Here is a 22,795-nt window from a genome sequence, read left to right on the forward strand (position 1 = left end):
CACTTTACAGTCCAATCAGCTGCAGTTACTAATGATCCACACATGGTTTAACCTTTTATCCATACAACACATGATGGTGCTGTTCAAAAAATTAATTTCGACATAACTCATCCAAGAATTCTTCTTAAAGAAAAGTGGAAGTAGACCTCAGCATTAAAGAGCCAGGTAATATGAAAGGTCCCAAAGATCCAAACGATGATAGTGAAGAAGGCCGCACCATACACATTAATGCTAAATTGGTGTTGAAAATTGCATTCCACCATTTCATTAGGATTTAATTCAGCCCATGTATGCTCATTGTGTAAGTTGTGATGCAATCTAGAAGGAAGTTTGTCTCGTAGGTAAACAAATACATGATTTGTATTCCACCAGTTGCAGCACTCAAGGCGAAGCTGATCATCTCCTGCCTGTAGATGTCTGAACTGGCTCTTTATGATAAGGATAAAATTCTATTTTGTTGGTGTCCTCCAAGCTATCGAATGTGAAACTCCCAACTGCTTAGAAAGATGTTATGTACTGATGCCTGGACTGCATTGAATTGCATTAATAATAATTTCATCAATAACAGCATCACGTTGGACAGATCATTCATAGCTCGTATGAATACTAGGTAGTGAAACTGTTTCCCAAAAATTGTGAAATGACACTAATTGCTTTGAGATCTGGAATCTGCAATTCAAAAAACTTATTTCATATTCTGCAGCACCATTATAATTACACAAACCCAAAATCAATATCATATCAGCATATCCCTGTTGTAACAAATTCGGCCATACTTCAATGGCAAACCGGTTACATTCAAACTAAAATTCACAGAAAATATTCACTGACGACAGCACAGTTCACAGTAACCGATATACTTAATGTACAGAGCAGAATGATTTAACACTAATACAGTATTGTACATTATCTAACAGCTATTATTGCAAACTTTGAAATAATACTTCAAATATTTATTGCATTTCTGTAATTAAAAAAAATTATCTACATATTTTTTATTTTACAACTGTTATGAATTTCCAGTTTTTTAACAGTAGATTCTGTTTTTATAAATATGTTTCTGACTAAAATAAAATTTTTGTACCCTTTGTTTTATTCAACTTATATCTTACACAATTATGTTCAAAATTAAATTATCTAAATTTTGTTTAAATGTTTAATGTCTTTATTACCAATTTAAGAAAGTTATTATATGTCAAACCAAAAACAGGTTTGTTAACCCCATTTCTTCATTTTCACCCCAAATTTCTTAACTACTGAAGATGGGACCTATTGTAATCGATTTTTCAGATCAAAAACCATAAGAATCACTAATTCTGTCCCTTAATTAACATCCTAAAAATTAACATCGAAATCTTTCACTGGCCGTACTCGCAAATGAAGCATTTTAGGTACTATGTTTATATGAACTTTTTCCATTACTTTTACACATAGGTCATGAAAGCCCCACGAGAACTTTGTGATACACCTGCATACATATTTTTTGCTTCTTTTAAGGGGAAAAAATTTCATATTATCTTGTAACCATTTTGAACACTTATTATTGCCTGGTGATATTAATGTATTGATTATCATTTTTTAAAGTTCATCAACTAATTTTTAGCAATATGCTAGGTTTGTTATTTACCACTTAAATAAAGTGGATTTTTTTTTTGAAACTATAGATTGGCAGATATATTTTTATTTATAAACCTTTAATGTTATTCATTTGAAATGCCTACAGAAAAATGTTTACAATGATTGGAAATAAAAAAAAAATTAAAAATTTTATATATAGAAAAAAAAAGTGTAATAATTATTTTAAATAAACTACAAGGAAGGTATGTAATTTAACTCAACTGAATTTAATAAGTTGCTTGTGAAAACTTGCAATATGGTAATTGGCACTTCCCAGCACATAAGCTAATGTATAACATCATCTCATTGATAATTATAAAATAGTTATGCAACTGAAGCTCGGTGACAAGATTTTATCTAAACTGTTTAATATTAATCATTAAATAATATAAAATACAAAGACTCTGATAAAACTGATGCATTTCTATTAAAACCATTAATCATTATCATATGAAAACTCTCCGCAGCAAGACTGAAATACTAGATATATTAAGTTAAACAAAATCAACAAATGAATTAAAAAATTCTCAACTGAATTTCATAAAGATAAAATGTTACTGCTTCTGTTTAACTATGTCAATTTGAGAAATAATGCTCTTTTTTTGTAAATGATCATTTATAACTAAATTTTATTAAGAATTTTTTATATTGCATAAATTATGGAATGAGAAACAGGCTTTTATATAGATGAATAAATTAAAATCAAATTTTTATTTACTAGTTTACTAGTAAATTAGTAGTCTGTTATAGATGATAATTTAGAATATGAAAAGTTAAGTGAAATTACAAATAATATAACAATTTACAGACCCCTTTCTGTGAGCAATTCTACAAAACTGTACAAATAATTTTAATTTGTTCACAATTTATCATATTCTACTATCCCAAAATCTAAGAAAAAATAACTATACTGAAGAGTTGCTAGAAACTGAAAGATTGATAGCCTGAGACAAATTAAAAGAATTTTCAAAAAACTAAAGAAAAGAAAGTGAACTTTTAAGTTTCACACACAGGTAGATCAATCCAAAACCAGGCCATCAAAATGCAGTATGCTACTTAGAACAGTTGTGTATCCCTAATGTAAATATGTTAGCCTCCTGCTATATCTTATTTTAACAACCAATACACTAAAAAAATGAACAAATATAGTTTAAAAAAATGAATATATATAACTGATCACAATGCTAACTTATACCATCCATTTCAGTTCTACAGTTACATTATAAAATAGACCACACACAAAACAGACAGTAACTAAACAATGCCAACCAAAATTGCTTAAGTTATGTTTATCTATACAAATTAATATTAATACATACCTTACTGTCATCACCACCACCACCTCTTTTCTTATCCTCTTTTTCACCACTGCCTTCCTTTTCACGCTTAATACGTTCAGCTAGCCTGAAGTTAAAAACCAAGAAATAATATTAATAAAATAGGTTTATTAAAACTCACTAACAATCTCCGTTAATTATAATTACTACAATACAATGTAAACTATAAATAGAAAAGAAAGACATTCTTTAATCAAAAAGTTATTTTACTATACATAGAAAACACAGAAAAACAAAAGGTTTAACAACAATTCACATTACAGTAACTACAAATCATTTAATTAAGAATTAATGTTTACCAAATAATTATCCAAGTATGTCAAATGAAAAAGAACAAACTAATTTTTCCAAACATAGAAACTTATCATGATCCAGCAGCTTCCCAAAAAGATTAAACAATGAGAAAAGGATAAAATCCAAACAGTGTGTGTGTGTGTGTGTGTGTGTGTGTGTTTTGTAGTGTTCAAAACTATTGGGCATTCCTAAAACAACTGCTCAAAAAGACTAACATTTAACTGCAAACAAAATTCAGGTGTTACAACTTTATCCACAGGACAAAGTGAAACTATTAGATTTTGCTGGAGACATTCTGGATAGGTTAGAGCAGGATGATTTTTTTTAAACAAGTACATTTACAGTGATAAAGCAGTAGTTCATGTTTCTGGACGAGTACATTGGGATGTTTGTATACAGGGTACTGAACTTTCACACGCCATTATTGAACATCATGATGAAAAAGTAAATGTGTGGTGCATATTGGATGAGAACTCTTCCACAATTTCCTGTAATCTGGATAATCCAAGCTACTAATCCAGAAATAAACTGCAAAGGAAGCAACCAATACGGCAATATAAAGAAAAATCTTTTACATCCGCTATCTGTAACTCTTCAAATAATTTCCAGAAAAAATGGAAAAAAGGATGGTATTTTAAAGAGGCAATTTTAAGTCAAGCATTACAACTTATTGCATAAAATGAAAGCTAATCACCAATACAATGAAGTGGATAACCGCTTCATTTCTTTTATTTATATCCTGTATTCATAATAAAAACAACAACTTCTATAACACCTCACAAATATTAACAAAGACAATCTAGTTCGTGCAGTTTCAGTTAAAATCAATTATTTTTTTGCAAGGACTTTTATTTGTATGTCAGCAAAATTTCAGCTTTATTTTACAAGGGATTTTAGACTAAATAAAAATGCTTTTAGTTCACTAGGTACTCAGTGAAATTGGTTCTATCACATCACCACACACATCATTATATTAAAAAGGGAGCATAAAGAAAAGCTGGAAATTATTTATCTCTTTCAAAGAAAAGATGCGAAAGTAAACAAAAAATTGAAAATAAGTTTTATACTACAACATTAATATTTGAATGAATAAGACAAGCCATACACAATCACAAAGACTTGCAAACCACAGTGTAAATTAAGTATACTACAATTTATTTATTGAATAAATTATAGTAAAAAATTTCAATTGTAAAAAAAATTCTTTTTATGTTTATATTTTAACAACCCAAAGTAGATTGAATCAATATTTTAACAACCCAAAGTAGATTGAATCGAGTAGTTTTTGTAAAATCAAATTAAAAACCTAAATGGCAATCCAAATATTTAAGAAAGTAAAGTAGGAATAAATTTTATTTCAAATATAAAAATAATGAATAAAAAATTATAATTTAAAAAAAAAAGAATCTGGAGATACTTGATTCACACTGAAAAACACCAAATGCTATGTTTTTTATCCAGTAAAGGTAAACATATATAATAAAATACAGAAATGTTTATGTATATTCATATTTCTGTCAAAACACTAGAGATATTAAAACCTTTTTAACCCTGCAAAAATGACAAGTAAAATTCATATATTTTGTCAATTCCATAAATATTTCACTGGAAGTTATTTTAGAATGTAAATTTTTTCAGTTTTTATCAGAATTATTAATATTTTACGACCTTTAAAATTACTTACATGAAATTTAACAACTATCAAGATACTTCTTCCTTTAATTATGGCTGGTAAGCAAATTGTTTTTATAGTGGGTATTGCACATTAATTAACGGACGCTAACACAGTTAAAAATGAGCCATGATTAAAACTTTTGCAACTAGAGATGCGATAGATAATGGTCTCTCTTTCATTAACATATTGAAATAATCCAATTTCTCAACTGTAGTAAACAGGGTTCAAAAACATCCATATTCTACATAACTGCAATATTTACCAGCAAATGTACTAAATACAGGACACGAATGAAAGAAGAAAAATTTAAAAGCTTTTATGTTTGGGCAATTGCCCTGAACTTAATGGTATATGGTCAGTCATTTAATGCCAAATAGTAAACTTTAAACACTGGTTCATGTTATTGTTTTCTAAAAATGTGAACTCCACAATACCTGAAGGAAGATTATTTTACTATCTGTTCAATATTCCGCATCATAGGCTGGTACATTCTGTTTATGCAATTATCTTATCGGTTAAAGGAAACTGGGTCAACATTTAATTTAAAACAAAGAATAGCAGTAAGTGTTGGAATGGTAGAAAACATTGATACTGCTATAATACACAGTCCAGAACTTTTTTCAATTACCATTCATGGGCACTGAATATCAGTGAACCATTGAGATATCCTTCAAATCTTATATTAGACCTTAGGACATTTTCACCCCTATATAATTCAATTGTTCAGAAATTGATGCCGATTTGGATGCTCACATGGATTTTTATCAAGAAATGTTGCAGCAGTTGACTGGTGATGAAAACCTAATCCACTGTAAATAAGAACAATCTTTATTGGAGCATTGAAATTCAATTCAGTTATACGAGATACCACTGCATTGTTTGAAGGTCATAGTGCAGTGTGCACTTCATTTGGCAAGAATTAGTTAATTTCCATACATTACATAGTTTCTTAGACACCGATTGCTTAAAGTCATACTACTTGTATGTCTAATACTTCTTTAAGAGAACTGTCTAAACCATACCATATCCTAAAATGGAAACTTTGTTTGGCCAGTTAGATCTTCTGATTTGTCAGCATGTGACTTTTTTCTTTGTAATATGCTCAGAGCAATATGTATGTCAAGCAACTGCAAAATTTAATTAAAATTAAAAATCATGTAGTTGCAAACATTAACACCTCCCTTCGTAGTCTTATGCTACCCTTTGTGAAAAAATTTCAAAAAATTACAGTATGATAATTTAATTACAGAATTTTTTTGCGCAATTAATGTTTATTTTTTCCACGTTTTTTATTAGCGAAATTTTTTTTTGCTTTGTGTTTATGAAAAATAGTTGCCGACTTTTAAATAAAACTTTCAAGCAAATCGGTTGAAAATTGGGCAAAATATGATGAAAAACCCGTGTCATAAATCACAGATTAGTAACATATGTTAGTATAAGTGAAAGTAGATTCAGAAAACTATGTTTTATAAAAATTCCCACCACTTAAAAGGCTATTCAGATTGACAAAAAACCATTTTTACTGTATACTCTTATTCATTACGAATCGATATGTGTCACATGTTTATCGATATCATTTGTCGGAAAAGATATTTATAGAACTCAAGTAAAAGTGACGTATTTATGACCGCAAAATCCTTTTTATTTTTGTGTGCCATATATCATAATTTATTATGTGTTTCATTACATCGATATGTTGCTAGTAGATAAGCTATTTTTGTAAATACTAATAAATCCGTAATCCTCATAGCAATTATAATACAAAAGTCACACATGCACATTTCTGGGGGAAAAATGGTCATATTCTTTCTAGTCTAAATAAAACATTTTACATCGAATAAACGTTGTTCAAATTGTGTAATAAAACTGATTCCTTTGTGAATATAAAAAAAAAAAATAACCGACAGATCCCATATAAAATGATTTTATAACAGTGTTTTAAAACTGACGCCTTACATACCCAGTTCAAAGGCTACATGATCTGAAAAGGTTAATCTACACTGGGTAGCTTTACACTGAGAAAATCATACAGATCAGTTTTCAGTCTCATCTGAAAGTTATGTAAATTGAAAACATCAAATTGTAAGGAAGAAATACATATATAGAATGTTCAACTTAAAAGATATCACTCAGCAGTTTATAATAAATGCATATTTTTATTAAAATATATATATTGGTGTGAGATGGGTAAAAATAATTAATGTGGAAGATGTTTGTATGACTGGAGCTGAAGTAAAGAGAGGACTATTTATTGCCTGGACATTTGAATATTGCCAGTCTGTTGAGCACTGGTTTTTGAACAAGGTTACACAATTGTGTTATTTGTTAAAATGCAGTTAACTGTTGAACATGTATTCATGATGGAACCTTATTTAGATGAGATCTCATGTTGTGCGTCTGCAAAAATCAAAGGAGAAATTTGAAAAGAACCATGAAAGTGTTATTCAGAAGTTAATTAAAAAATTTTCAGGTTCGGTGTTAGGCCAGAAACATGCTCAAAACAGGTCAGTTTTAACAATACATGTTGTACAGAACATTAAAGCAGCAGTTACAAGATTTCCTGATAAATCTTTGCAGAGATTAGGCTGGAAAACGGTTTAGCCCACAGTACAGCAAGGAGGATGCTGAAACATTATCACTTATCGAATGCAACTTTTCCACGAGCTAAATAACGCTGATTATGCTAAACAGTGCACTGCTGCACCAATGGTTCAACAAATTCATTAGAAGCAACACCTGCACTTTAAATAAAGTGTTTTTCACAGATGGAGCATGGTACCTTGGTGGATGGTCAACTACTGGACCTGCGGTACTGAAAACCTGTACATTTTATTTGAATCACCCCTACACACACACAAAAAGGATATGGAGTGCAGTTTCATATAATAAATAGGATCCTTGTATTTTTAAAAAACTATGAATGCTGCTGACTATCAAGAAACTATTCTACAGTTCATAGCCTTATGCAAGAGGATGACAGACTGCTGGTTGCAACAGGACAACACCACTTGCCATATAGCTTGCTCTATTATAGAGATACAAGAATGTAGTACCAAAAGGATAGCAAGATCCCTGTTCTGACTAAGCCAGACTTCTTTCTGTGAGGTTACTTAAAATAATAAGTTTATAGGATCAATCCACACTGCAGAAATTTAAGAAACATTACCAATACCAGGAACAAGGTCAAACATGTTGGATGGACATCATTTTCAACACCTGTAAATCATTATGTATTTGCCAATACGCTATCATTTATAGTAGACTAAACTAAGTGATGGGCCCTTTTTAAATTAAACACCCTATACTTGTAGAGTTAAGATTTATTAAGATACATATATATATATATATATATATAATAAATGACCTTACTACCAATTTCTTATGCATATTCACAAGTGGCGGTTTTTTTTTGTGTTGTTTTATAACAAATATTAATTGTTAAGAGTGAAACCAGATCTTTTCTGTGTAATCTCAAACCGAGTTTGTAAATAAGCTTCACATTTGTTTTTTTTAAATATTCACTTCATTTACATAATTCTAGCATACCAGGTTAAAACATTCTAGACATAAACTACACTAATTATTATTTAAACAATATGAAAACCTACAAGAAATGTGAAGGATGGGAGAAAACAACATCAAAGCTAAAATGGCAAAAAGAAAAAAAAATCAGAAATTTCACAACTTCTGTGTAATCTCTTAACTGAATTTGTAAATAAGCTTCACGATTTTTAAAAATATTCACTTCCTTTACACAATTAATTCCAGCATTATGTTATTTATATACCAGGTTACAACATTCAAGACATATACTAATTATTAAAAATAGCATAAAAGAAAAACCCACAAGAAATGTGAAGGGTGGGAGAAGATAAAGAGTATCAAAGCTAAAATAGCAAAAAAAAAAAAAAAAGAGAAAAGAGAGAAGTATCAGAAATGTCACAACATATTACATTATGTACATTGCACAATGTGTTGCTGATACCACATATAGATGTCACCACCACAGGACACAGGAATCTTGAATTCAGAGAACTCTTTTAATGCTAAAATTATATACATCACGTTCCGTAAGAAGTTCCATCAGTTTTGTTACTGCATTAGCACAAACATGAGTGTTCTCAAAAGAAGTAGTAGTGTTCCTAGCATGAATAAGCAATGTTAAACATAGCATATACTTATAACTCTGAATGTATTAAAGAAGTTCTGGTAACTGGTTTCACACACAATAGATTAATTAATGAAAATTTGCGAGAAGGGGTCCTGGGAAGGTTAAATATCACTACTGAAGATTCTTATGCAGGAGGGGAAAAATGAGTTATATTAATGGAGAATTGAATTCTAAACAGGATTATATGGAGATGATTCTACATAAATCAATGTCTTGTGTATACTTCACACAAGTAGAATAATTCTATCTAAGAATTTATTCAAAAATGATATGAATTTGTGTACTGATAAGTAGAATCTTACAGATTGGTGTTACCTTACAGATATGGCAATGTACTGGATTCTCATATTTTCTCTCTCTCTCACTCTCTCTCTCTGTGTGTGTGTGTGTGTGTGTGTGTGTTCCCTCCCCCCAATTTCCTGCATGAATCCATATGCAAACACCAGGCAAATGGGAAAGATATTTATGTTGAATTTAGTTTAATTTGGATTATAGTGAAATTTTGACTAATTCATGTGATTAACAAACTGGATACTTAAAATTGTAATAAGATTGCTGAAAATTATCTCCACTAGGATAATACTGACTTGTTCATTCTGGAATTGGAGACAAGCAATAACAATCATTACCAGCATAGCATGCATATTTGAAATGATGTTATTGTAATGTACTACATATAACTGATAATTTCCTTTCCATAATTCAATCAAGATGGTAGAGAGAAATACCTTCAATTTTATTACTGTACAACAGACATCATATTGTCATTTATTGTTTCTCAGAAAATAAGACAAATGTGTTAATAAGGTTTAAATAATCATAGCTAATAGTAAATAATTTACATTTCTGTTAACTGTTTGCCAAGAGGGGGAGAGCAGTCCTAGATTGTAATATCATTAACAATGCTATAGGTTAATATAGTTTTCTTGTGCTACTATTGTACCTGATAATCTTATGTCAAGGTAAGTTGAGATAAAAAAATGTTGATCTAGCAGTGGCTTGTATTTCTCTCAAGAGTTGGGCAAATTTAACACCCTTTTTGAAATTTTAAATCTTTATGATTAAAATCTTTGTTTGTATAAGACACTAAGTTGTGTGGCTGTGAATGGATCCACTCTTCAAAAATAAGATGCAGAAAGACAGCGGACCATGAATGTAAATCTCATAAAAAAACTAATTTATGCAATTATCTAATTAACCTCAATAAATCTAAACTATGCAATAAACCTAATTATGATAGATTAATACAAATAAAAATTTAAGTTAAATTTTCTTTTTTAACACTTAACAGATCATTTATAATTGCATTTTCTTTGCATAAATATCTTCCAGATTAAAATCAAATTTTAAAGCGGAGGATGGTTTATAGAATTTTTGCTTGTTTTTTTTTTTTTTTGTTACTATATAACAAATTTGAGATAACATAAAAATTCTTTAAAACTATGTCATTTCAGAAAATATGATTTGTACAAGAAAGTTTCAAACGACAAGATTACAAGTAATAAACCCTTAAAAAAATGTGTTATAAATAATAAACCTTGTTTTAACTGCCAGCATTGTTTTCTAAAACATTGCAATATTAATTTACTATAGAAACACTCATAGTGGAAATAACAGACGACAAAATTTTAACATTTTGATTAACTTAAAAAATTAATATCCCATTAAGGAAATATTCAAATTGATTTATATAATCTTTTATGAAAATTGTTATCATTTCTCAAAACTGCAAATAAATATTTTTGGGGTTTTGTTAGTCTTCGTATTAATAACTTACCCTAAAGACTTATATATTCAAAACAGTTTCTAGAAGTGCAAAAAAAAAAAAATGAATAACAAAAAAATTAAATTGGTGCAGCAGCGGGCAACATAACATTCAATGAGATACAAATGTTTAAAATAACACTTACGTGAGATAATATGTTTGGTATAACATATAACAAAAATATGCACATATAAACTTAATCATACTGGTCATAAAATCAATTGCTGTTTTATAAAAATTACGTTTCACTATATAAAATGCTATAATTCACCAAAAAATAATATTAAAAAACCCGCAGAAAATCGTATAATTTACTTAAAGAAAATCATTTACCCACTTACTTGTAAAGAAATACTTACTTGTAATTTCTATTTTAACTTTTTTTTAAATTGTTTAACTAAAACTTTATTTTCTGAATCATGAATAACACCACTACATACAGTATTCCTCTCACAAACTAATGATTCCATTACCAATGAAATATTTTAGAATGGCATCCTGGAGAGATGTGAACTAGATATGCCAATGCCTAAGCAATTCTTTTATTTTTCTTCAACTACCTTGTTCTAATATTTTTATACAAATTATACCATAGTTATTTTCCAATTACTATTAGCACTCAGTAATCAAACAGCTGATATAACACAACTGCTAAACAATACTATATCCATTTACTACGGATACTATTGCCTTTAATAATATTGCCTCAATGTGTATTTAAGAATTTTAATTGGTATTTACTTATCTTCATTAATATTAGATAAAAAGGAGATGACACAACGGCCACTCCAATCAAGTTACATCTGATATATTTTACTACAACCCTTGATAAAGTAACAAATTTATTTAGAAACTTTTTTAAAGATAAAAATAAAACCACAATAAGAAAAATTAACAGAATACTTTTCTTAAGGAATTTAAAGATGATTTATAAGTTAAAAAAAAAGACAAACCAAATAAATACTAGAACAAAGGAGAATTAACAACTGCGAAGATAATATAAAGATCTTAAATGACAGAATAAAAGCAAATTGTAAAAAAACTTCTGGAAGAAATAGTAAAAAATGAATTAAGATAATATAATACATGTGATATGTATATCTTTCTTGTTCCAGCATAACCTAAAAACAAAGTCAGATTATGGCATAACACATACTATAGAAATTAATAATAAAAATAAAATAAAGTTAATTATTACAAAGTGAAAAAATCAGCAATGTAACTGGAATAATTAAGAATATTATCTCATCGCAGTTAAAATATTTTTACCAAATGTATAATTATTTCACTTTATCTGGTTGTAAAAATTCTATTCATGATCAGATTTAAAACATATCACTAGATGATACTAACGTAGAATAATGAGTGCTCTATTCACGTCAGAAGCAGCAGAAGCTTGCAAAAATAGTTTGTCTTAGTGCACCTTCAGCCATCTTTTGGCTACTCTTTAACAAGTTCATTTCAACAAACAGAATATATAGACAGAAAGGCGATGCGAGTATGTATTATGCAGTTCATCGCATCAAATATACAGCATGGAATGGATTAACATCCTGCACTGATCCATACTTACAGCGATTATGATTCTCTTTTGCCAATCAATTCATTATCTCCCTATTTCATTCAATATAGTAAATATATTGACACCTCACCTCAATTAATTCACTACTGATGTTTCTTTTTTATATTTAATATTATACAGGAACCACAAATATAATAAATACAGCATTTATGTATATTATCTCAAATCCATTAAAGAAATCTGTACGTGTAAAGCGTGTGTGTATATACTTTTTATCAACAAACACAACAACTATACAATATCAATCAGTGCAAAACACAACACAGATATCATATTCTTAATTAATAACTTTCTTTCATTATCTTGACAACTGAAATACAGTATGTTTTTAATTTAAGGCTTCTAGTGCCAGTGCCAAATTCATTTATAAATCATACACAAGACAATTATTTATACAGTATATATATAATATATATATTTATTTATATAAATCGAATGTATACCTTAATAAAATACTGAATGTGTTATTTTTGTCATTATGACATCTTTTCATACCTCTTCAATTTATAAAGCCTCAGCCGCCGAAGGTAATCTTTCTTTCGAATGCTATAAGATGAATCCATCAACGATCGCTTCTTAGCTAAAGAACCAGAATACAGTTCACTTCTTTTGAAACCTCTTCCACGGAAACCAAGGGACGACCTCGAGCCCCTGAAGTTGCGGCCTCCGCGGAATGAGCCACGAGGGCTCAAGCGGCGAGGAGGGCCAGAAGGTGGTCCCATCACCTTTCTGTACTGATAATCATCGGATCGGGAACGTTCCCGTTCTTCTCTGTATGCTCGGGACCTCTCTCCGTAACCTCCAGCCCCCCCTTTTTCTTCACCACTACCACCATAACCTCCATAGCTACGGTTTGCGTACTCATTTCCACCACCATAGCTATCTTCATGCACTCGGCGAATAGACGATCCCTGGATCAGATCAATTCATCACGATAAATTATTTTTTAATCACTAATAACATCAACAGAGACAATTAAATATGTTTTTGAGCCTCTACAGCAATCGTGTCATCTATATTCCTATAAAATATATAACATATTCCATTAATATCATTCAAAAATCAATAAAATAATAATATAATTAAAAACTGAAGACTCCATTAGAAATAAATATCAACTTTTCATATCAATTCATTCAACCAATAATGCTGATAAAACATAAAATCGATAAATAAACAAATCCATTATTTTAAAATCTTTCTAAAACAATATAACTATCATCATCATTATTTCTTTTTAATTTTCATCAGCATATCAGTAATAGTAATCTTTATCGGCATACAAATTAATTCATTTTTTATATAATTATAGAAATTCATCTCATAACTCATTACCAAATCTGCATCAGGTTTGAGTATTAGTTCATTTTAATTCTAATCTCCAACTATTCTTTCATAATAAAAGTATTAAAAATCAATTATTTGTGATTCTTGTAAAAATATAAGATCAATTTACAATAAAAAATTCTCTTCATGGCCTGTAGTTATTAAAAGTAGCTAGTGTACCATTATACGCTCAATAAACAATAGCACCTGAAGGTGCTCTCTATTACCTACCACATTTTTCTTCAAATAGCTATCAATTCACTGCATTCTGATTCCATCCTCAATGCCATCACTGTCAGACATAAAGCAAATCCCTTAAGGCATCTATCTCTGTAAAAATATTCTTATCCACATTATTTATTATGCATCAGTTACATGCAAAATCCTCAATAAAATGTTTTCATTTATTACTAAAATAAAAAATAAAATAAAAAAAATAAAATAAAAAAAATAAAAAAAACAGCTCAACCACATGTACAACCTAATCATTTAGTCAATCTACAAAAAAGATGATTAAAATTGACTATATTTTACTTACATTATTCTGTAACTGATTAAACTGCTTAATAAAAGTGAATAAACCAATAGCAACAATCTCAGTCTAGTTTTATAGTGGACTGTTTATATTGAGAATAAAATTCAGTTTTTGGAAAACTTAAATAGAAATTTATATTCACATATTAAATTAAAAAAGTAAATTTTTGGAAAAAATCTTTCCCGCCAAAATATAAACTCTGTATCATACGAGATTAAAATACTAATTCTGAAATTTTCATTTCCAAATAAGTATCACTATTAATATGAAACTGACTTACGGTTTTGCTTACTTTTTTCTTATTTTTACTTTATCACCCACTAAACTTTATCACATTGTTAAACCGAGGAGATGAATATCCAATCAACTAATTTTACTTTATATAGAAAAAAGAGGAAACATTTTTCATCAGTTTTAAAAAATTAATTTTCAGCAGAAAAATGCATATGCTGGATTTTTTCAAATATTCCTTATACCTTCCTGAACCTCACACTAAACACTTTAACTATACTAGTCTCATTTAATATATTAAAGCATTTCATCTAATCTATAAGTGGTCAGTAGAAATTCTGAATTAAAATAAATATAAAACTAAATTTTAGATTAATTTTTCCAAAGGGAAGTACTGTGTAGGTGTGTAGATAGAACTTAGCAAAAGTTATCTGATCTCCAGAAAGATGATTTACACAGGTGTGAATTTTTTACATTAATTTATTTTTTAGATAGCCACACTATCCATAATCACTCACATCTACAGGTATTTAAGCTTATAATTTCAGGAAATTATAAAATAATATGAGAAACATGTTTTGTACATACAGAGCACATCAGTGAAGCAGAAAAATTTATAAGTGGTTATTCATTTGAAGATAGGGTGTGAGCGCTTAAATTGAAATGGTCAGTAATTTAATGCCATTCAATAAGCATGTAACAATGAAACATGCTTTCTGTGTTATTAAATAGTTTTATAAAAATGGTGACATCACAAAACTGTACAAAGGTATTTTACAATTGTTCAATATTCTGTACTATGGGCAGGTACAGTTTGTTCATGTAATTAACTTACGGATTCAAAGGTAAGAGGGAAACTGGGTCACATTAAATTTGTAACATAAAAGAGAAGCAAAAACAACAAAAAACATTGGTAGTGTTTGAAACTACAACACATAGTCCAAAACATTCTACATTTAATCATGCATTAGCATTGAAAAATCAGTGAAACATCGATCCAGTGAATCTTACAAGATTTTCACCTCTATAAAATTCAAATTTTTCAGGAATTTGAAACAGATTTGTTTGCTTGCATGAAGTTTTGTCAAAAAAATTTGCAGCATTTGGAAGGTGATAAAAACTTAATCAATTATATGTTTACAAGAGATGAAGCCAATTTTTAACTGGATGACTACATAAATAAGCAAGATCTGAATACTGTATAGTCAATATCGAAGCACTGAAAACACACTTCAGTAACAGGAAAAACAGTAGCATAACCTAAAGGTCCAGCAAAGATAGTGCTACAAGTCCTACTGCTCATATGTCTACTGCTTTAAGAAATATTACTCCTTCCAAATCATACCATACCCAAAAGAGACATTGTTTGGCCAGTTATTCACTTGTTTTGTCAGCATGAAACATTTTTCTTTCAGGTTTGCTCAAGATCAAGGAGTACATTGAGCAACCATGAACATTAAACACCACAAACATTTAGTGACACTAAAATTAAAAATTTGAGAAGTAGCAGACATTTCACCAGCCATATTACATTAGTAATGGAAAATTTTCAATTAAGAAAGCAAGAGTATGTAGTAGATCATAACTGTGCGCCACCAGCCAAATGTTACTTTGAAAAATAAAATTGCTAGTCTTACTTCACAGAAAACACTGTAGAAATATTAATGTTAAAATAAAAACCCATTTAAATACAGGAGTTTTAAAGAATCCCTGCTTCACTGATAAACTCTTTCTAACAGAAAAAAGAAACCACTCTACTTACATTTGTACCATGCGACAAACAGTAAAATCTATACATTATATTAACTGTCCTGTCCAACCAATTAAATATTTATGAATAAAAAAACCATTACTAAAAAGCATGAATATAAAACATTGCTATTATATGAGTGTGCAGCAAATACCTTATGTTCATTAAATGACTTATCTAAAAAGTGTTAAATATAACCTGTTACTTTATGCTACAACTTTTCTAAATATAAAAAGTTAACAATTATAAAGATTAAGTGGTATGTCAAAACACAAACACCTTTCCACCATGAAGTCAAAATAATGCTGCATGCGAAAGTGTTATCACAAGCATAAAATTTCAACACTGTTGTTGTTCTGGACTTTTGGCAGGATAGACAAGAAAATTAATATGCAAGTAAATGTTTAAATAATCTTAACGTAGTGTCAAATTTATTCTTAAAAAAAATATTTTACAAAATGTGATTACTGACTACCATCTTCCAAAATATCAAGACAATCTGTAATCTTACATTGTTACCATTTGTGCTGGCAAGGAAGGTATGAGGAATATCACAAAAATAATTGCTAATTTTTTTCTTCCGATCAAAATTTTTTTAAATTATAAAAGTTTTAAGATCTTAAAACCACACCTGCCACAAATCTGCACATTTCAAAAAACTGAATTTTTTAGACAGAACAAAGTAGAAACCATGCAAAGTAATTAGTTTGATATATTTCTAAAAATAATACAACAAATTCCTTTGAGTTTGATATAAAAATCAATCGATCAACCTAAAGTAAAACAGAGCTGCTAACAGATATTTTCTTCAAAAAGATGATGTAATGTGATCAGATATATAATCACTAAAAAAAGATTGGAGTCCACAATTTTTTAAGTAACTATGGCACAAACATCTTTCTTTACAACAAAAATAAGCATTATAATAAAAATATCAACAGTAAAATATAAAAATATATGCATTCATAGGCAGGATGGTGGTTAACTGCATTTTTTCAAGCATTTACAAAACCAAATACAATTTTTTTTTTTTTTAAAGCATGCCAAAAACAAATCAGGTAAAGATAACACTATTATGATTCCAGGTTCATCTAATAAGCCAATTTTCATCACCCAAGTTAATTAAAAAGTTCTCCTCCATTATTAACAGATATATAATGGCATGCTACTTAGTAGCTAGCAACAAAAGAAAGAGATCTTACAACAAATTAAAAGTAATGTAATTATAAACAGTTAGCTGTCTAGAAATGTTTCTGAATAATGCAGTGGAATTTAAGAATATTTTATCTTCTTTAGAGAGGGCGTGAAAACTTAAGTAGATATTGAAAATGCTACTGAATTTTCAAACTATATTATCAGAAGATATGATAGTAGCAAATATTCAACTTTACATAAAATAGAAATCACACAGCAGAATATTTAAACTGGAACTAGAATTAATGAAAGGACAGTAACCTTTTTGAAGGACAAAGGCTAGATCTTCTGAAGACTAAAACTAACATTGATATTACCATAACTAAATGATGAACAGTAAACCAGAAGGATTTCTAGCAATATTAAAATTAAAAGATAACTATGCAGACTCTGGCTTATTTAACTTGTATAAATCACCATGTATAAATTACTGCATGAATTCATATAATTTTAATCCCCAAATTTATGTTAACTTGGAAACAATTAAATCTGGAACCATTTAATAACCACGGCAAAGATTCAGTATAGATAGGACATAAAAGCAGGCTCAGTGTTATACTTAAAACTAAAAAAACTTTGTAAATTCTTAAAATCATATTATACACATGGACACGCTTTTATCTTATCTAAATATAAAGCCTACAACATCCTTTCTAACCTGATAACTAGTTTCAGATCTCATCCGTTTTCTCGGTGGATCTGGTGAACTTCTATGATTGTGCTCACGGCTGTTATATACTGGACTTCCCTGAAACATTTTTTTTTTCATAATGTATTTATTACATTGAGCATCAATAAAAAAAAACCTCTAAAAATACATAAAAATAATTGTTTTGAACTATCTTAAATCTATAAGATGGTCAGTATAAATTTAAGCCATAACTTGTAATTCAACCACAGTTAAGTCTATAAACAGACAAGTCAGAATAGAAATACTCTTATGTTAACAAATACTTCTTACCTAGTAAATCTTATTTAATATAACTAAAATTATGAAAAACATTATTTAACTTTAATTTTATACCAGTATTTTACTTTTTTTAAAGAAAAAATTTTGATAGATATCAAGAGTTCTTTAAGACACTTTCAGAAACAATCTGATTTTGTAAAACCATTAATTAAAACATGTGGAATACATATAAAACCAAACAGTAACATATAGTTAACAAACCACGTACTGTATTTTGTTATAGTTATATGATCCATATCTATCAGGCTATTTTGTTCAAGTCTTCTTTTTGTTAATATAATAGATTAAAACAAATAAATAACTAGTAGAACAAGAAAATCAACATTTCTCTTTTCGTTTGTGAGCCCTATAGAGAAAATTAAATGAAACTATGCCTTTCAAGAATTATAATTTTAAAATTAATCACTGGACGGATGGATGGTTTGTTCAGTCTCGCATATAATAAATCTTATTTGTTGTAAAGCTTAAAGGTCCCTTTAGTTAACCAATTTTCTTTTGAACAAAGCACACATATTACTTGTAATTTTCTCACCAATGACTGCAAGTGACTATGTCAGTTTAAAGAACAATGATTACTTTCCCATCTGGATAGCACTATAGCTCTGGAAGGGAAAAGTATTGTAAATCTATCCAATTTGGGCATACGGGGTTTTCACTGGATCTTGAGATTTTGACATTTAAGGAATCCAAATGTAGGTGTGTGTTTGGCATCTCCCTCTAAATCATCTTATATCTCCAGAACTATTGAACCAATTTTGACCAAATCAGATTACTTCTACAAATGGGGGACTGATGATGCCATTAAATTTTTAACTTGGTCAAGAGGGTGAGGCTGAAGAGCAAAATCACCCTCAGTCTCAAGATATGTTTTTTTCTTTTCTTAGGCATATTTGTTAATTATTAAGAATATTTGCAAAAACTTTTTTTTTGCAACATCCCACCCTCACTCAAAAAAAATTCTCTTAACTAGTGGGCACATTACATCAATAATAATCCCCCCTTGTCACAAGGAGCGCTAGTACAGCACTGAGGTACAGTTGTAGTCTGCTATGTTGTGACGTCACAGGTTAAGTGGTAAAATTAAATAAGTATAAAAAAGTAAATCTTCTGGCTAGGTCTCGAACTGGATCCAGTTGACTCGTACCTGGTGCATTAAGCCATGTGGCTACACTTGTATATGGATAGCACAAGGGAAATTTTCTCTATGTATGTTGTAAAATTACATTTGTTTAGTTAGTGCCAATCATCACCACCACTACCGCCACACCTGTGCGAATTACATACAGTATATGCGTGCGCTTTCGCTAGAATCACTGAATTAGATAAAGAAAACATATATTTATATAAAATAAATATTTTAAATTAAGTTGTTATATAAGCCATGCCATTAGAAACAACCCAGTTACAAGACTTTCCCAGAAAATGGCTGTAGCTCCCATGACAGGAAAGTCCTGTAAGTGTATTGTCAACTTTTTTTTTGTAGTTTTATGCTTACTGGCCTTTTATGTAAAAGTTAAACATTAAAACAACTTTTATATAAATAAATCAAAAATTTAATACAGTAATCTGACAGACACAAGAAGCACTTTAATTGTAAACCAAATTGGGTAATATTTCATAGATTTATTTAAGCATTTCTGGATAAACAGTTTTCTAGTTCCTGACATTTTCAAACAAATATATTATGTGCAAATTAATTCAAACATAGATGTTATTTAAAGAAAAGTTACTTGATTTAGACAAAAAACAATCATACGTGTACAGTTTGTGAATATCTAGTAACTAATTAATATGTCCTTTATTCTTAATAATTTCATGTACACGGTTTGGCATTGATTCAACATGTACTACACTTTTTTTTTTATTTCATAAGAGCAAAAATTAACCAAAGGGATGTTGTTTTAATGAAGTCAATTTCTGTGGTACAATTCATTTCTGATTATTGCCCAAAGATTTTCAATTAGGTTTAAGTCTGGCAAGTCGCCTGGCCACGGGAGCATTTTAATGTTTCATTCTTTGAAAGATTTGTCAACTTCTTTTGCAAATCTTGTTGAACATTCAGCTGCCTTTTGGAATTTATTTTTTTAAGTTTTGTTACAACACTTTCTTTCAGCATTTTGATACATCCATCAATTTTCAACATATCTAATAGAAATAATGAACAAGAGCCTTCAAATATTAAACCGCTTAACATTTTTGCAGGGGAAGTTTAACACATTCAGTGCTAATGACACTATGGCAACATTATAGATGGGTAATTGCTCTGTACACATGGACCGCCTATTCATCAGGAGTAAGGAATTCTTTTATACTCTACTACTCTTTGTCAGCATCCAGTAATGGTTTTGTTATTGTTATTAGCATGCAAAAAGAAACAATTCTTCAGTTTGATTGTGTAGTTCAATTTTACGTTTTTATTTTATACTCTTACAATTTCGTTCAACATAATTGTTTTACAACTTCTTGGAGATGTTTTACAGGAAATCAGGTTAGTACTTTTTTAATTCTAATGTTTTTTTTTTTTTTAATAACTTATTAGTAACAAAGAAAAATACTTAGCAAATATACTTTTCTAAATTAAATTTTAAATTAAAAAAATTACTTCTTCAGTAATGGAACTGTATCTCAGTAAAGTAAAAAAAACTAGTTTATTTATAAAATTACATAAGCTTTGTTGTTTTATTTCATAAAACAATAAGACAAAAGTCCTAATTCATAACTCCAAACTTTTCACTTTATCTTTAACAAAATCTAAGTATAATACAATTTGCCTTCATTTTTTTATGTTTATTTTATTTAAATGATCATTTCATATTGAAATATGCATATAACTCTAATTGGTTTAGTTTTTATTTACTTTTGAGAACTTTTAAAATTAAATTAAAAATGGAACGTGATATCATCTACATGCTTAAAGTTTATAATTTTGTAATATCAATATAGCAATTTTATACTTTAGTTTTTTTATTTTATTTGTTTCAAGATTTATTTCTGTCTTCCGCTTACAGAATCAGCAGCTTACACAAAAGAAAATTGGACAAAATTGTATCTGATGAAGAATTGGTGTATATATTTACTAACAACTACATATTTCAATTACATTTTTCACAATTATTTCTTTTAAAATAAGTTACAAAATTGACAAATGTGTGATAATTTCTAGATTTTAGTATTTTTCTTAAATTTTTTTTAGTAAAAGCTATTAATTATTATCTATTAAATTGATCTTGACTTGAAGAGGCATGTGTTTTTAGTCACAGATGGTACTTGTATATAGGTCAGTTATTTCACGAAATAGTCAGATGTTAGCAACAAGAGTTTAGTCATTTTGAGTTTTAGATTTTTTGTCAAAAACAATTCTGCAGCTAAAATTCACAAGCAACTTTGTTATGTTTACGGGACAAAGTAAGACAGTAGTACTTTTTTAATTTTACATTACTAATAATAAATATATAATTTAAAAACATTGGAATCTCTTAACTAGTCATAAATTAGACAAAGGTATCACATTACTTATTTACTAACTAATCTACCTGTAAGCTATGAAATGAACCTTTAAAAACAATAACTTTTTCCAGATTAAGATTGTTTTTTGGCTTACCTCTTTCTGCTTAAAATGTTGATCGATTTATATTTATGTACATAAGCTCAAGTTTTCATATAAGAGATGTGTTATAAGGGAAGTTTTAAATTTGCCACCATTACAGGTGGGGGAAACAGATGGTGCTACTGTAGTATGTTTAATGATATAAACGATCATCTTCTGTTTGCAACAATACAAGGTCTGTAAATAAAGCAATGAGATTGTTTTTTTGGCAGCCAAAGTGGCAACACTGTAAAGTTACTAGTGAACATATGGTTTCCTAGTGTATTGTTGCCACGTGACACGTTAAACTTTTCGTGAAACGAGTTTTTATTGTGTTACAAAAATGAGTGATACTAATTATGAGCAACGTTGCCAATCAAGTTGTGTTAAACTCTGTGAGAATGCTACTGAAACTTTTCCAAAATTGAAAAGGGTGTATGGAAATAACCCTCTGTTATGAGTCCAAGTTTTTAGGTGGTTTAAAGCATTTTCATATGGCTGGGAATCAGTTGCAGACGATCCATGCTCCGGAAGCCCATTAATGTCAAAAAGTGATAACAATGAGCAAATCAGACTTGATAAGTACCACTGGCGATTATGTCAGAATGATTGCAGAACAATTAAATTTGAACCATAACACAGTCCATCAAATCTTGACAAACAAATTGGACATGAAAAAAGTTTGTCCAAAACTGGTCCCAAAAAACCTCACTGTTGAACAGAAAAACAGGGTGGAATTATGCCCCACCTTCCAGAGCGAAT

The 22,795-nt window shown here is 29.1% G+C and overlaps 1 protein-coding gene across 1 annotated transcript in view; it reads right to left on the bottom strand.

The window, feature by feature from the left end:
• Positions 1–22,795, bottom strand: part of LOC142329259 (uncharacterized) — a 61,642-nt gene that overhangs the window by 25,874 nt on the left and 12,973 nt on the right. Inside the window, exons 5-7 of the mRNA XM_075373681.1 lie at positions 18,136–18,225; positions 12,937–13,352; positions 2,937–3,021 (exon numbers count right to left, since the gene is read on the bottom strand). Coding sequence (XP_075229796.1) covers positions 2,937–3,021; positions 12,937–13,352; positions 18,136–18,225 — 591 coding nt within the window. The remainder of the gene's footprint in view (positions 1–2,936; positions 3,022–12,936; positions 13,353–18,135; positions 18,226–22,795) is intronic.

The sequence above is a fragment of the Lycorma delicatula genome, chromosome 8 (genome assembly GCF_047948215.1).
Source record: "Lycorma delicatula isolate Av1 chromosome 8, ASM4794821v1, whole genome shotgun sequence".
NCBI lineage: Eukaryota > Metazoa > Arthropoda > Insecta > Hemiptera > Fulgoridae > Lycorma > Lycorma delicatula.